General features: G+C 41.6%; 1 protein-coding gene across 4 annotated transcripts in view; it reads left to right on the forward strand.

The window, feature by feature from the left end:
- PHACTR3 (phosphatase and actin regulator 3) overlaps positions 1-14,444 on the forward strand; it is a 107,381-nt gene that overhangs the window by 48,773 nt on the left and 44,164 nt on the right. For all 4 annotated transcript variants that reach the window (XM_057406376.1, XM_057406377.1, XM_057406378.1 and 1 more), the window contains exons 2-3: positions 9,366-9,527; positions 10,427-10,504. In XM_057406376.1, coding sequence (XP_057262359.1) covers positions 9,366-9,527; positions 10,427-10,504 — 240 coding nt within the window. The remainder of the gene's footprint in view (positions 1-9,365; positions 9,528-10,426; positions 10,505-14,444) is intronic.

A 14,444-nucleotide genomic window follows, 5' to 3' on the forward strand; every position in this document is an offset into this window, starting at 1 on the left:
GAGCACCAGCTGTTCACAGACCCACTTCCAATGGGCTGTATTACTTGCTAATGTAGACACGGCCAATATATTGCAGTAGCAAATGGAATAGCAGCTACTTTCTAGCTGTTCTCCCTGCTTGGCTGCTGGGTGACATGGAGAGTTAATGGACAGAGATCACTGTTCTCCTGCCAAATTCTCATTTTGTTGTTGCCATGTGGGATATTGTCTCTATTCTTTTATTTCCTACACAGGGCAAGAATACAACCCAGTAGTTTATTTTTCCTAGCTCCTACAATACAAGAAGAAAACAATCTGGAATACAGTCATTCCAAGAGCTGCAGAGGAGATAGCTTTATATATTTAGAGTAATTTCCATTTTCATTTCTTGCCCTGAAGATTCTACAGTTTCCACTAGGAACAGATTGTGGTCTTGTTTCAAAGAAACAGTGACAATCATTAGAGTAAATTTGATAAGCAATTATTTCTCTTGGTCCTCAACCAGTAAAGAATTTCCTTTTAGAAGGCATACTGTTCCGTTAGCACTTCAAAGATTGTTAACCAGAGCCCATCATTTGGAAGCACAATCTCAGTTTTTAACAGTAAGGACCTCCCAGAAACTCATTATTTTCTAAAGATACCCAAATCTCTACAGTTAAGCACATTGCATTTTTTTAGATCCATGCATTAAAGTTCTTATCGGAACCTTAAAATACTGCCATGTAAGGAGCAGATAATGTTAACTTTAACACTTTTAACACAAGATCTAGCACTTGAGAAGTGCCGTGGCCCATGCGGATGTTGCAACCTCTGATGCGACTGTGTTTATGTATGTATGTGTCTTTCCAGTGATGCTGAGGACAACAGAGAGTTTGTGGTACCCTGCCGTCTTTTGAAGACTGATGAATAGTTAGTATAATTGCCTCTTTGGAAAATAACAGTGGATAGTGGGATAAATAGATCTTTACAAACAATGCTCCCCTCAAAGTATTTCCTACATGTGTCTCATATTTACAGAATGTTATGTGCAGCAGACCAAGCCATCTCCAGACAGTATTTAACCATTCATTCAAGTGATATGACCTCCTCCACAATATACATACCAACCAAATGTAGACATCACTGGCAGCTTTATAGCAGTTTTACAAGGAGCCAAATTGGATACATAACCTTTAGACAAAAGTCTAATTCAGTCACTGTGCCTGTTTTTTATCTACCTTTCTCTGTAGCTGTTCTGGTTTATGTCCTATTTTTGTTGTTCAAGTATTTTTTTCTTCTGAATCTCTGTCTTGCTTTGGACAGCAGGCCTGGAGTATGCGCCAAAGACTGTTGACTCATGTGTGATTGTTGCCAATAGCTGTAAGGAAAGTGAAAGTGCAAAGCAGCAGGAATGATAAAGGGAAAAAAAGAAAATAAAAAGGCAGATGCTCTGTGTTTCACAAAGCAGAAAGAACATTTTCTGTGACAGTGGTGGCATTGAACAGTGACAGAGGACCAGCAGAGAGCTGCAGTGCATTCGAGGGAAGAAGGAAATTATGCATTAAATTACAAGGGCATAAAAGTGCACAGGACATGAGGATTGATTATTTCTCTAACATATAAGTTTGGGCTGGATGTAAAGTGAGAGCTGATTGTATGCCTGACAGACATAGACTCCCATAAATGGAAAAAACTCCAAACAGGTCAATTCTGGGACATGAATCCCAGAAAAAAGCAGTGCATAATTTCCTATCAACAAGTATCGTGCTCTCACACTGATGACTTCCCTGGATGTTATATGTCCTTCTAAAAGTAACTGCTATCAGGGATAAGCTGCAGTGAAATGGAGTTGAAGGTGCCTTTTGGAGACAGCACAGGGTGTGTTTCAGTCTGCAGACTCCCTGAGGAAGCTATAAAAATCATCTTTTCAACAGGTTTGCAGCAAGGCTACAGCTAATTAAACAACTGCAGGTGACGAAACACTGGTCCTGCAGTGCAGACAACAGCTTTACTACTATGAGTGCATGGAAAGCCTAAAACAAGCCATTCCTGTGGGAATGGGCCTCCCTGTGTCCTGCAGAACAGCATCTCTCCAAGAGGCTTGCTGAAAATGCCCAGTCCTGGGAATTTGTAACACACATGTGGTACAAACCCCTTTGCAGATGCAGGATGGACAAGGCTTGATGCACAATCTGGCTTCTGGCCCTCTGCAGAGGCAGTGCTCGTTTGACTTCATTTGGATAGATTTTTGGTGACTCTGGAGATGCTGCGCTGTCTGCTGCCTGAGCAAGCTCACGCTGGGGGAGAAGCATGCAAATGTCAAGTTTCCCCTCTCCAAAGAAGATATTGTACAGGCTCAGGTAACTGAATTAACTGTCCTTATACAGCAATCCTTCATTAGTCTAATTTTCTTACTGTTATTTAGTTCTTCCTTACAAAGGTAAAGCATGTTGTGGGTTCATTTACGCAAACACAGAAAAACTTATTTTGTTAATGAATTGCTATCACACTGTGCATTGTAAAGCACAGGAAGTGCTACTGGGACTTGACACAATGATCCAAAAGCATGAAAGGTTCCTGATTAATTTCTTTACACCCTGGTTCATACTACAGTAATGCTGTTAGGTGATATGTCAACTTCCTGAAGGAACATTTTCTGGAAGAAATCACAGATCTCAGGCATATAAAGAGTATTTTTATCTAAGAGATTTAGCTGGAGTTGCCGCTTCCCTGCTCTCTTTCCTTTGAGAACTATAATCTGTTCCCCTGTTCATTTCAGCTAAAGCTGCTTTTAAAATCCAAATACTTTGAAGGGAGGCTCAGCATGACAGAATGGAAATAAACTTCCCTGGCAAGAACAGCCCCCTCCTGCCACCCACAAATTATGTTTTAGGTTGTTGGGTTTTTTTTCTCCTTCAATTAAAGAAAAATGTTAAATCATAATTTAATGTACTAAAGAGCAGTGGAAATTATAGAACAAGGATACATGGCAAACATTTGAGTATGAAGTGAAAATAGAAGCTCAGGCTTTGAAGACCACATGAGGTAGAAAGGAAAGCACAGTAACTTGCATTTTCATGCAGGGAAGTATAAAAACCTAATCAGAATTCATACCACCCAGCTAAAGGAAAGGTAATACAGCTCAAGAACAGGCTGTGCTCGGTGGAAGCTGAATCTAGAGTTGTTTTGGGGTATAGTGCTCATAAAGGACTCTATTCCCTTCTGTCATTCTGTCATTTCTCCTAGTGTTTTCACCCTGCCTTCATGTATCTCCATGAGTCCAAAGTCTGCACAAATTTATCGTGCCAGATTTTCCCCCCCAAGGTGACTCAGTTCATGTGGCTGAACCTGGCCCACTATCCGTCTGCTTCTTGTGAGTTTAAACTATTAGGTGAGATGAAATCCATGGTGGGATTTTACGGATATTAAGGGTTACAGTTTTGAGAACAGAGAGATAAGAATTCAAACCATTTTTACCTACACTACTGACCATATGAAACCTAAACATTTGTATAGGTAAATATCTGAATTTGCACCTCAATCCTGTAATTTTCCCTATTTTGTTTCAATATTTTTCTGCTGTAACAATATGATGTGTCAGAGCACAAATCTATGCCACATTACATAAATTAGTTTATGATTACATTCAGTTACATACTACAGGCATCTTGCCTTTTCTAGGTAACTGTTAGGAGCTAGGATTTCTGTTTTACAAAGGACTCTCTAAATATTTCCAATCCAGCCCAAAAGAGTATCGCAATACTTCCAGCTTCAAATACAAAGTCCTTCAAAAAATAAATACATTTGATTTCATCAAAAGCTTTTTTTTCCCCGCATTTCTCATTTTAATTTCTAACAGTCATTCAAAATACTGCATGTTCAAAAAACTGAAATGGAAAGTTAAACTGGAACATTCCACTACAATTTTCTTTCAAAAAGAGTCAAGAAACAGAGCATCTCTGCAGAAATGCAGTTGATAGAAAACATTTTTAAACCAAGGAAGAGCTCCATCACAGGAAACATCTAACTAGTGCAATAAAAAAGCTTTTGAGTTTGAATTCTGCTTCTCTGGAGCAAAACAGAAGCATTCAAAGGCCCCTAGACACAAACAATTTACCCCTACCCTGCAGATTCAATCAATGTGATCAGTTTGTCCTCTTTCAGGATGCTGAAAGAGGGAGACAAGGGCTTTGGCCCTGCTGCCAATTCTCCTTCCCAAAGCTCAGGGTAGTCCTTATTCTACACCCAAGACAATCTTTCCTTCCTTCTTTCCTCTGCAGTTTTTTCTCACTAGGTAAGTACCACCCCAACTGTATAGAGCACCCTTTGCAGAGAAGTGCTGTTTCTTGGCTCACCTCACACATGTCTGGCTTTGCATGATTCAGGACTGAGCAGTACTAGACATGAATGCTTTCACAGCTCAGCTCTTGCTGTCACATCCTCCTTACTGTCCTTGTTAGGGGTAGGTGGTAATTCTAGGCAGCAGTGAAAGTTGGTAGTAGTAAAGGCACCTCTCTCCCAAAAGTCAAAAAGGTCATTTTGATTCCTCTCACTGTCAATACCCTCTGGAGTGGACCAGAGGGAACCTTTATTCCTTTTTTAACTCTGTATCTGAGTTGCACAGGCAGACGCAATGACAATAAAGGGGAAAACATGCAGAGCTGCATTACAAACTAATTCATCAGGAAACAGAGCACGCCTGCCTTACAGATTTGCCTGCAGCTCTTGTCTGCTGTGTTATTTTTAAACTGCCTGCAGGTTGCAGATTTTTCAGTGGTCCTTCTTCGACCAGTGTACAGAGAGGATTGAGCAAGGCACAACTTCTATTACTGTGAATTTAAGCTACCAAAATCCCCAGCACATTAAAATTCAGCATCTTTCATCTTCCCATAAACTCCTTGCTGCAATTCAGGTATTCAAACAAGAGTATCCCAAATCTCTTAAAGCCTCCCTCCATGGCAAGGTCAATATAACTCAGCTCTGCATACCTGATGTTCCCAACTGCCATACGTCAGCCTGCAGAGTGCAGCCCACAGTTGCTATAATCAGTAACAGAAGCATCAAGCCTCTTGGTCATCATGAGCAACCCAAGAAAACAGACCCAACTAGCTGAACCCAATGCTCAAGTTCACAAATTGTGATCACTCAGACATGATCACCTCAGCACCAAGACCATCTGCTGTACAAATGAAGGCTACGTGCAGGCATAGGGCACTCTTCCATCACACATCCAGGACACAAACTTCACAGCAAACCTGTCCCACTCCTTGGAGGGAGCTGGACAAAACAGCCAGAATTTGACATCTGTATACGGAAGAGCTTCTGTGTGCAGAAAAACTTCACAATCCATGCAGAGTTCCTACAGAGCAGGCACTAACAGGAAGTCCATTTATGTCACCACAGTATTCTAAAGAAGCAAGCAATGGGGCGTTTTCCAGGAACACTTACCACCACAAGTGCTCCTGATGTAAACAAGAGCTGCAGATGCCCAGACTTTCTGAGAGGTCATACCCTGCAGCCAGATATTGTGGTTTGTTTCCTTCCTCTTTTGTTGCCTGGTTTATTCTACAGCTCAGAGCAGTACTGCACAGCAATATCCACCAGGTCAGGACCTTTTGCCTTATCTAGTTTGGGATGTCTCAGACATCAAACCATTCACACTGTTCAGCATTTTTAGGAGCTCTAGAAGCTACCTCACTAGCTGTAAGAAGCTCTTGCCCAGCAGCTTCAGCAGGGGCACAGCCACATTAATTTCCACCCCTTTGATACACACAGAGCAGTTGACAACTGTGTGATAGATGAGGAGTTTGGTTTGGATCTGGAGCTCCAGCACAGAAGCCTTTGGCCTCTAGGGTACAGCAGGGACATGAAAGTAATTCCAATATAAACAGCCACCAAGCTTCTGTCAGAGCAAAATCCTCTGGCCCCACAGGGCTAACAACTGTCTCCATGTGGGACAGCGTGGGACCAACCCTGTCTCAGCAGTGACAGCCATGCAGAGCCTGGCCTCCCTGTGTTGGGTAGGGTGATGTTGCTGTGCTGTGAGTTAAGCCTGTGCTTGCTTGACCCTGTATAATGACTGCCCCTCTCCCTTCTCCATTTACACAGCTAGTTAAGCTGCTGCTCATTTCTTCCTGCTGATTTGGAGAGTCTTGATTCGGTTCTTGGCTGTTTATATTTTGCAGACATTGTCTATGTGATTGCACGGCCTGGCCCCAGGCTGTCAGGCTCTGGGAGGAATAACCGCAGTATTGCACAGAGCAGTTACCATCATTAAAATATTGACTGCAGATTACAAAAATGTGCTGAATATTTCACAGAGTGGTTGGAGGGTTGGCAAGTCTTGGCAGCTTGTTGGCTTCAGGAGCTGGCTGATATTTAGGCACTCCTTCTTCTTTGGTATTCATTGCTGTACGTGGGAACTGCTTTTTGTGCTGTCAACTTCTTATCTCCCAAGCAGCCAACCCACAACCAAGAAAAAAGGATAATGAACTGACTGGAAATGAGGAGCTCCAGGGGCTTTCTTGGGATTCTTATTGCCAGTGAGACCACTTCCTTGTTATTTATGACTTCAGGACATCTGTCTTACTGAGTCTCTATCTATTTTTATTTGTGTCCATCTCTCCAAACGCACAGTGTAGGAACTGCATATGGTGAGAATATACCAGGTGATAAAACCATTTGCTTAAGAACTGTCTGTACCATATGAGAAGCATTAATAAAGTTTAAAAGACCAAGAAAACCTCCACCAGAGCATTTGTTTTAGCTACTATTCCTTCTTTGACATTTGATTTCTATCTGTATTTTACCTGTAACCAAAGTCTAAGACATAAAATCCTTACATTTCCACAACTAAGAGGGCAGAAGGGGATGGAAGAAACCCGGTTGACAGGGTTGGTAGAAACCACAGAAGCACTGATCACTACAGGGCACTCAGGGAATTTGTAGTGCCTTTTCAGTATCTCCCCATTCTCTTTCTTAGGGGAATATCTGTGATAATAAAGTGCTAGAGACATACAGGTTTGGGATTGAATGGCTTCCTGGTTCTGTCTACATCCCCTGCTATTTGGCTAAAAAGCTAAAATGACGTCATGCCACCAGTGTTAAACAAAATATGTGGATGATACCTAAACCATTTTGCAGACACCTACATCCTGAATGAAATGCGGTATAACAGTAACTTGCCAAGGTACTGCTTTAAATCAGCTTCTTACTTAATCTTCACTTACATGCTTGAGAAATTCCTGGAATGATAGGAAGCGTTTGAGTAGCAGTGCAGCCTCACAGCAAGGACTAGGATGGCTCAGCTGAGACTGTCCTACTCCACTGTAGCTTCCAGGGATAAGGGTCTGATTTACAGTCTGATCTACAGCTCTTTTGAGACAAGCTAATTTTGTGAACATTTCCATTCCCATGCAAAGGATGTCACAAGAAATGACCAAATGCTATTTTCTGAGGCTTCTATTACAGCTTTAAAGTAATCATAATGGCAAATTAATAGCAGATCTACTCTGCTATTTTCCATTCTCATTGCCATCTCTGGCAATCAGGAGTAGCTCTATTTCTTCAAAGCTTGTTTCTGCAATACTTCTCATTTCTGAATACACAGTTAGGAAAGGAGTGTGATATCTTGAGACTCCAGCTGTGGTCTGTAGGCTGCTGCCCTTCTTCTGTGCTAGGCTCATTGCTTGTTTCTGCTCTCTGTATTGACCTCCAAACCATAAATCATAAATATCACCTTGGGTAGACACTATTCTTTCAAAGGCAAGACTTATTTTTACATACACTTTAAATCTTTTTTAAAGTAAACCCAGGGATAAACTCTGTGGAACGAGACAAATGATGCTCTAAATTCAGTACATCGAAAGAGATATTTACTGGGCAGGTACAGTGAAGGGAGGGAATTGGTACAGTCTTTTCTCTGTTCTGATGGTTCACGTGGCCAAGTTTTTAGTTTGTCTCCACTGAATGATTCATCTCTATTATCAGCATTTTCAAAATTAAATGGAAGAGGAGGGATGTTTTCATTCCCCTGCTGTGTTTAATAATCTTCCAAAAATTGTTTCCTGTTTACTTGGAAATTCCCACCTCCATGCTGCAATTTATGCATTTTCACCCTGATCACTTAAAAACAAAGCCTAGAAGATGCCATACAGTTTTTATGTTGCAATCATACAGCAATTTGTGATATATGTTGCTGTTCCAGTGAGAAATTACTTGGGAATGTACATGTACATAGCTCCACTTTGCTCATTTAAGTCGTAACTGATTGTGGAAAAAAACACAAATTGCCATTGAGATTTTATTCATGTAGCATGTCTGATGCCTGATGGCAGCTTCTCTTGTAACAATCACTGTGCTGCTCAAATACAAATCTCGGTAGAGACATCAATAACCCCATTTATGGAACTGTGCTACTTTCTTTCATGGTACTGGCTGGCACACAACTGTGAATAGTCATTATGCATTGTTTTGTGCAAGAAAAACTTATAGTGTGTTTTCAAGACAAAATATTAAGAACACCTAAATTGCTTTTCGAGTTGAAACATTATCTCTGAATTCCTGTGGGTTGGCTGGGAAAAAAGGGAACGAATTTTCCCTTTAGCTTCCTCAAGGAGCACATTTGCACAGCAGTTCTAAGATTTCACTTGCGTACCATGTATCAAACAGACTATTCTTATGTAAAAGATCTGCATGAGCTCACACCAGTCAGTGTGCTCTGTGTTAACTTATGTGAATAAAGCTCATTTAAAAGGCAGCAATATCCTGTGGCCTGAGAGCAGAACTGGAAGCTGGGAATCCAGAAGGGACCTGAGCTTTCTCACACTTGCTCTCAGCTTTGCAGAAAGGTCTAAATTTTTCTAAATGAACATTACATTTACGTGATTAACTGGAGCCACATGGGCCTGATTTACAGATGTGTTAAATTTCTATTGCTTCTGTGAAAGCTGTTGGGAGATCTCAGCTCTCCATGTTTCAGAAAGCTGTAACACAGTTACACACAGCCCTTGGGAGGAAGAGAACCACGCATGGGCAAAAGTAGGAAAATGATGGAATAAAGCATAGGGTGTACAAATTCAGCACATCCTCTTCTCTGTGGGCCTGATTAATCCGTGAGGGATGGCAGCAGTGGAGATGATACTGAAATATTTGGCATCCAGACAGGTACTGTGCAAGGGCTGAGTCAAGAGAGCAGATGGTAGGAAGCACCGCTCTGGCACGGTGATGTTGAACACCTCTCTGCCTGGCTACTGGCTCCAGCAATGCAGACTTTCACACTCTTGCACTGCTTATCTCGGTGACTAGGCTGATGCTTGGTAGCTGGTGCACCTCCATTTGCCTCCCCTTTTGAAGTCTCTGCTGAAGTTTTTTGTCTAACAGCTGGCTTTCCTCTCTTCCCCTCTCAGATGAGATGGAGCAGTCCCCTGCAGTGCGTTCTGACTACTTGGTCTCAGGGATTCGAACTCCACCAGTGAGGAGGAACAGCAAGCTGGCAACACTGGGCAGGATCTTCAAACCATGGAAGTGGCGGAAAAAGAAAAACGAGAAGCTAAAGCAGACATCTGCAGGTAGGATGAGAACAGGAGAGTGATGCTACACGCTGCAAAGCCTAGCCTGGGTGAGATTTGCTTACATAGGAAGTGTTAATAGTGACTTAATCTAAACCTAACTCACAGATTTCAGCATGTTACAGATTAATAATGCTTAAGGCTAGAAAGAGTCCATATAGGCTGACTTCCTCTAGAATATGATACAGTACATTTAGAAGAAAAGGTCAAAATACAAGAGTGAAGCCCAAGCCTCAATACAAGCTGCTTTTCATGAGCTGTCCTTTCACTAAAACAGGCTACATTTATGGCTCTAAGTATCATCACCCCTTTTATTTGAGGTAAGAAGAGTATATAGGTCACAGTAACATTATGCAAAGTGACAGGAGGGAGCTACAGCATGTAAAATACCTTCCCTCAAGCAGTTGTCTCTGCAGTGAAGGAGCCCAGCACACAGCATTGCATCTTCTCACTAGTTTCCAGGAATGTCCCAGGAGATCAGGAAGGAGACAAATTCATGTCTTTTCCTAAAGGAGGATGGTGCAATTCCCTTCACTTGCCCCCATATCCCATGGAGTGTCAGAGTAAAGGACACTGCTTCCTGATGCAGCTCCAATGTGCCATATTAAACAGGATGAAGGCTCTAATATCCCCATTACTCTTCACTCAGTGTGATCAGACAGTGGGTTAGATCACAAATCTCAACTCTACATGTGTGTGATTTTACAACTGTTTTAACAAAAGGAAAGGCACAAACAGGCTGATCAGTCCATGCTCCCCAAAACAAAATCCTTGTTTTTTTTTCCAAGTACACAGTAGTTGAGACAAGAGGGAATTTTTTCCACATTGCATCTTTCTCACTCCATTATATGAGTACTCTGTTGTTAACTGGTGCTGTGTTGTGCTACTACTTTGTGCAGTGCTGGAGAAGAAGATGACAGCACGACAAGGTCGGGATGAGCTCATTAAGAAAGGTCTTCTGGAGATGATGGAACAAGGCAAGTAAAACTTCTTCATCTTTTTTATTGGACTGTTTTTCAGGAAACACAGAGTTGCAAAAGGAAAACCTTAACCCGAACAGAGAGGAACATATCCGAGTTAAGCATGTCTATCTTCCAATTCCTCCCTGCTGCAATCAATCCATTTAGTTTAACTTTTGATGGTTTATCATCTTGAATGCAACTCCATCTTTACCTGATTTATACATATTGCAAGCTGAGCTGATATGTATTTTAAGCTAAATCCTACTGCCAGAAAGTCAGCTAAAGCTGGTATAAATATAAACTTAAACGTACAGATGCATTCAGCTAAAGTACAACTTATGAATCCTAATGTCATAAAATGATACTAATCTGATGTTTTCAGCTGTCTTTCTGGTAAACCAAGTTTGTGACAAAACGTATTACCATTTTGCCTGGTTTTCATTTACATGGAAGCATTTCAAAGTGTCATTTTAAAGCTTTCCTGAGTACAAACCAGTTTGAGCAGAAGTCACTGAATGAAAGATGATAAAGTGTCAGAAACAGGCACAAAGGGCTCTGGTTCCTTATATCCCACAGCCCTGACAGATGCTCAAAAGAGACAGAGATCTGGGCAACTATTCTGCAAGACCAAGCAAGCTGCCAGTGCTATGGACAACATCCCAGTTGCCATTTCTACCTAAACAGAGAAATACAGTGGAAATTCCTCTTTACTTTGAAAACTTCATAGTGGAAAGTACTGTCATGAAGGAATACTGGCCCTTTGAGTTTGACCAATCTGATAGATAGAAATTACGTTCTTTGAAACTAATAATTGAGTTTCTTTGTATAAAACAAATGTCATGACTATAAATAGCCTGTGGGACAATACTCAGTGATGCTATGCTGGAGTGTAACCGAGCAACTGAAGCATCAGAAAAAGAGCATTTGAAATACGATTTTTTTTCATTGCTATAAAGCAAATTTTATATTGGTTTATTAGAGATATTTTAATATTAGGTTTATGTTCAAATAAAAAAAAATATAATTATTAAACCATCATCTTACTCTAAAACGGAAGCTTTTAGAAAGCTCATTTTTAATTCCTGTCCATTGAACTCTTTGTGTCTCTTGTATTTCTAGATAACTGTTTGCCTTATTAGCATTTCAGCACTATTGGATAGAAAAATACACCCCATTTCTGCTAGAAGTATGCAAGTTCCCCGTATTCCATTAATCTGAAGAAAACGCTAAAATAAAACTCCACAGAGCACATTCAAAGTCAATAATGCTGAATCAATAAGTCTCTTGCTGCCTAAAGATCCATGAGGAAAACAGATGGTCCTAAATTGCAAGAGCATTTTAATAAAATTTAAATAGTTTAAATAAATACATAGAGTCCAGTGAGGAGTGATGACAAGCTGTGCTTTTAAAAAAGGCATTTGCAAACAGACTGCTTTACCTGCCTGCAATAAAGTTGCACAGAGCTCCTATAAACATCAAACTTTTGAGTACCACCCTGCTGCCTAGAAAGAAAAGAATGGCCAACAGCCAGCTGAAGGACACTGTAGCCACCTGCAAGTTATTTTTCTTTACAGAGTGTAGTGAATCTCCAGGTTTGTTTTATTATATTATTAGTAGAAGCAGCGTATTAACTGGAATAAAGAATTGACCCACATAATTCTCAGTGATTAGTGCCCTACTTGGACTGAGTTGAAGTGACAGCAGTTTCAAGGCTAAATCCTCATTTTGCAGTAAGTTGCAACTGTCAAAGCAGCACTACTGTGCTAAAAGACTATAGTAAAATCCTAAAATCCCTCTGTTTCACCAGGGTCTATTCCACTTCCGAGCACCTGATTCCTGCTGACTTTCGTACATAGTCCAAAAACTGTGATGCAGCTGCAGTCCAAGAAACCTCCTGAGCAGCTTCATGCATTTACAACAGCTGGGTCACACTCCAGTTCATAGTACAGGGTCTGTCAAGCAGAATTTTGAATTGAACCATTTGGCTCAGAGCAAACCAGAAAGCTAGTGCAGACTCTGCACCAATCTGCGAGCAGCCCAGGGTGAAACTGCAGCATCCTTGTTTTGGTGATGAGTCATCTGGACAGGTCACATCACCCTTTCTCCTCACACAACCCCAAAGCCTGGCTGCCCAGACACACCACACGGGCACAGCTGGGACGGACCAGCTCTGCTCACATGGGGCAAATGCCAACCTGCCCCTTGAAAACTCCTGAACCTGAAATACAGCTTCACTCTAGGGAACCAACTTGCACTCTAAGAGGCTACAGGCTGCAGGGTTTAGCGTATCATGGGATTCATTCCCAATAAAATTACAGCTCTACTTGTTCTGATTACTTTACAATAGGTTGATGATGATGCTACTTTCCTTACCAGTGGATCTAAGGTCTGTGCTTTCTCCTGTCCCCAGACAACCTCTAAAATAGTGTTGGGACGCACTGCCAATCAAAGCAGCACACAAACTTTGATCTCAGAAGAAACTGATCATTTCTGAGCAGCAACATCACTGTTGTAAGTCTCAGATGCTCCTCAACAGAAATTCTTGAACAAGGCTGGTTTTTGCCTGTCATTACTTCATTAGTCATTACACTTTCCATTGCCAGGGATCTGAAGGAACTTGTGTCTGCAGTATTGCTGTAGCACTGCTGCCAGCAGCTTGCTCTTCCGAGGATGTGGGCAACATGCAAAGTAGAGTTACCTTGAAAATATTTAGGGTACTTCCCCCAGTATTTCTCCTCATTGTGAGCACTAAACTGATCAGACATAGCCAAGAGATAAGGGCTGCCTGTCAAATAGTGCAAATAGTGCAGGCAGCTATTAATGCACCCATGATTATGTATAGGCTGCCTTCACAATGAGCTGAAATGTAGGCAATGAACTTTTTCCCCCTCCCCTTCCCTGTATCATAGCAACTGTGCTACTGCAAGGACTATTTTAAGAACAGTAACTTTTCACCAAACGTGATTATGAGGCAGACTGAGTGAGCTCAGCGTACAAAAATACTGCAGCCCTTCCGCAGCATCTCTGGGCCAAAATCTGATACCCTTACCCAAAAGCCCAATAAATTACCCTGCAGATTGTCCAAATAGTATTAAAAAGGGGTAGCTACGAATGTTAGCTATTTTAAATCAACGTTTAAGAAACTTGTCATGATATCATTGCAAGAAAACATAAGCCCTGTCAGAAGCTTCCCGAAGGGAGTCTAGGGCTGAAAAACACAAGTGAGGAGGTCAGGAGTGGACAACAGACATGTCCATCAGCACAGAGCCTGGCTACAGTGGAAAGTAATTACGTGCTTTGGTTTGCAGCAGTGATGTAGATCTTGCAAATTCTGAGAGAGTAATGAATTAAAGGATAGTTTGTATTCTAAGGACTCTTGACTGAATAGGAGAATACTAGAAAAGCTTCAGTCATCAAGATGCGTACAGCTGCAGGGATCGCTGGCACAAAAAAATCTTTCAACTAAGCAAAGAGAGCAGTTTCTAGGTGTACACGAGAAAGGATTTGAACTTCTGATCAGCTCAATCACACAGGACATGCTTTTCAAAACTGAGTAACTAAAACTATGTTCAAAACCTACGGCTTGGTAGGGTATACTAGCAGCGTTGTCTCTGGTAAGGCTTCAGCATTACTGCTGGGGCAGCTGGATGGCAGTGTGTCATTCACAGAGCCTGACACCACTCAGACATGTCAGACCAACCTGGGAAAACACTGCACCATGAGATCTGCTTGTGCAAGTAATTCCCTTCTCCCAGAAGAAACAGTGCACAGTGGCCAGTTGTCCAGCCTACTGGATGCCCACAGAAAAAGGTGTCCTGTTGGGAAGACTGTGTGGATATTAGCATCCAGATGGGTGGTCTCCACAAGTTTTGCATTACAGGTGTTATTAACACTGTTAGAGATCAGGTGCTGCTCTAAGACAAATCTCAATCGCCTGAGCACTAGCAGCTTTGAG

The sequence above is a fragment of the Pezoporus wallicus genome, unplaced genomic scaffold, assembly GCF_028554395.1.
Source record: "Pezoporus wallicus isolate ANWC-B61680 ecotype Strahan unplaced genomic scaffold, APGP_CSIRO_Pwel_v1 contig_6783, whole genome shotgun sequence".
Classification (NCBI taxonomy): domain Eukaryota; kingdom Metazoa; phylum Chordata; class Aves; order Psittaciformes; family Psittacidae; genus Pezoporus; species Pezoporus wallicus.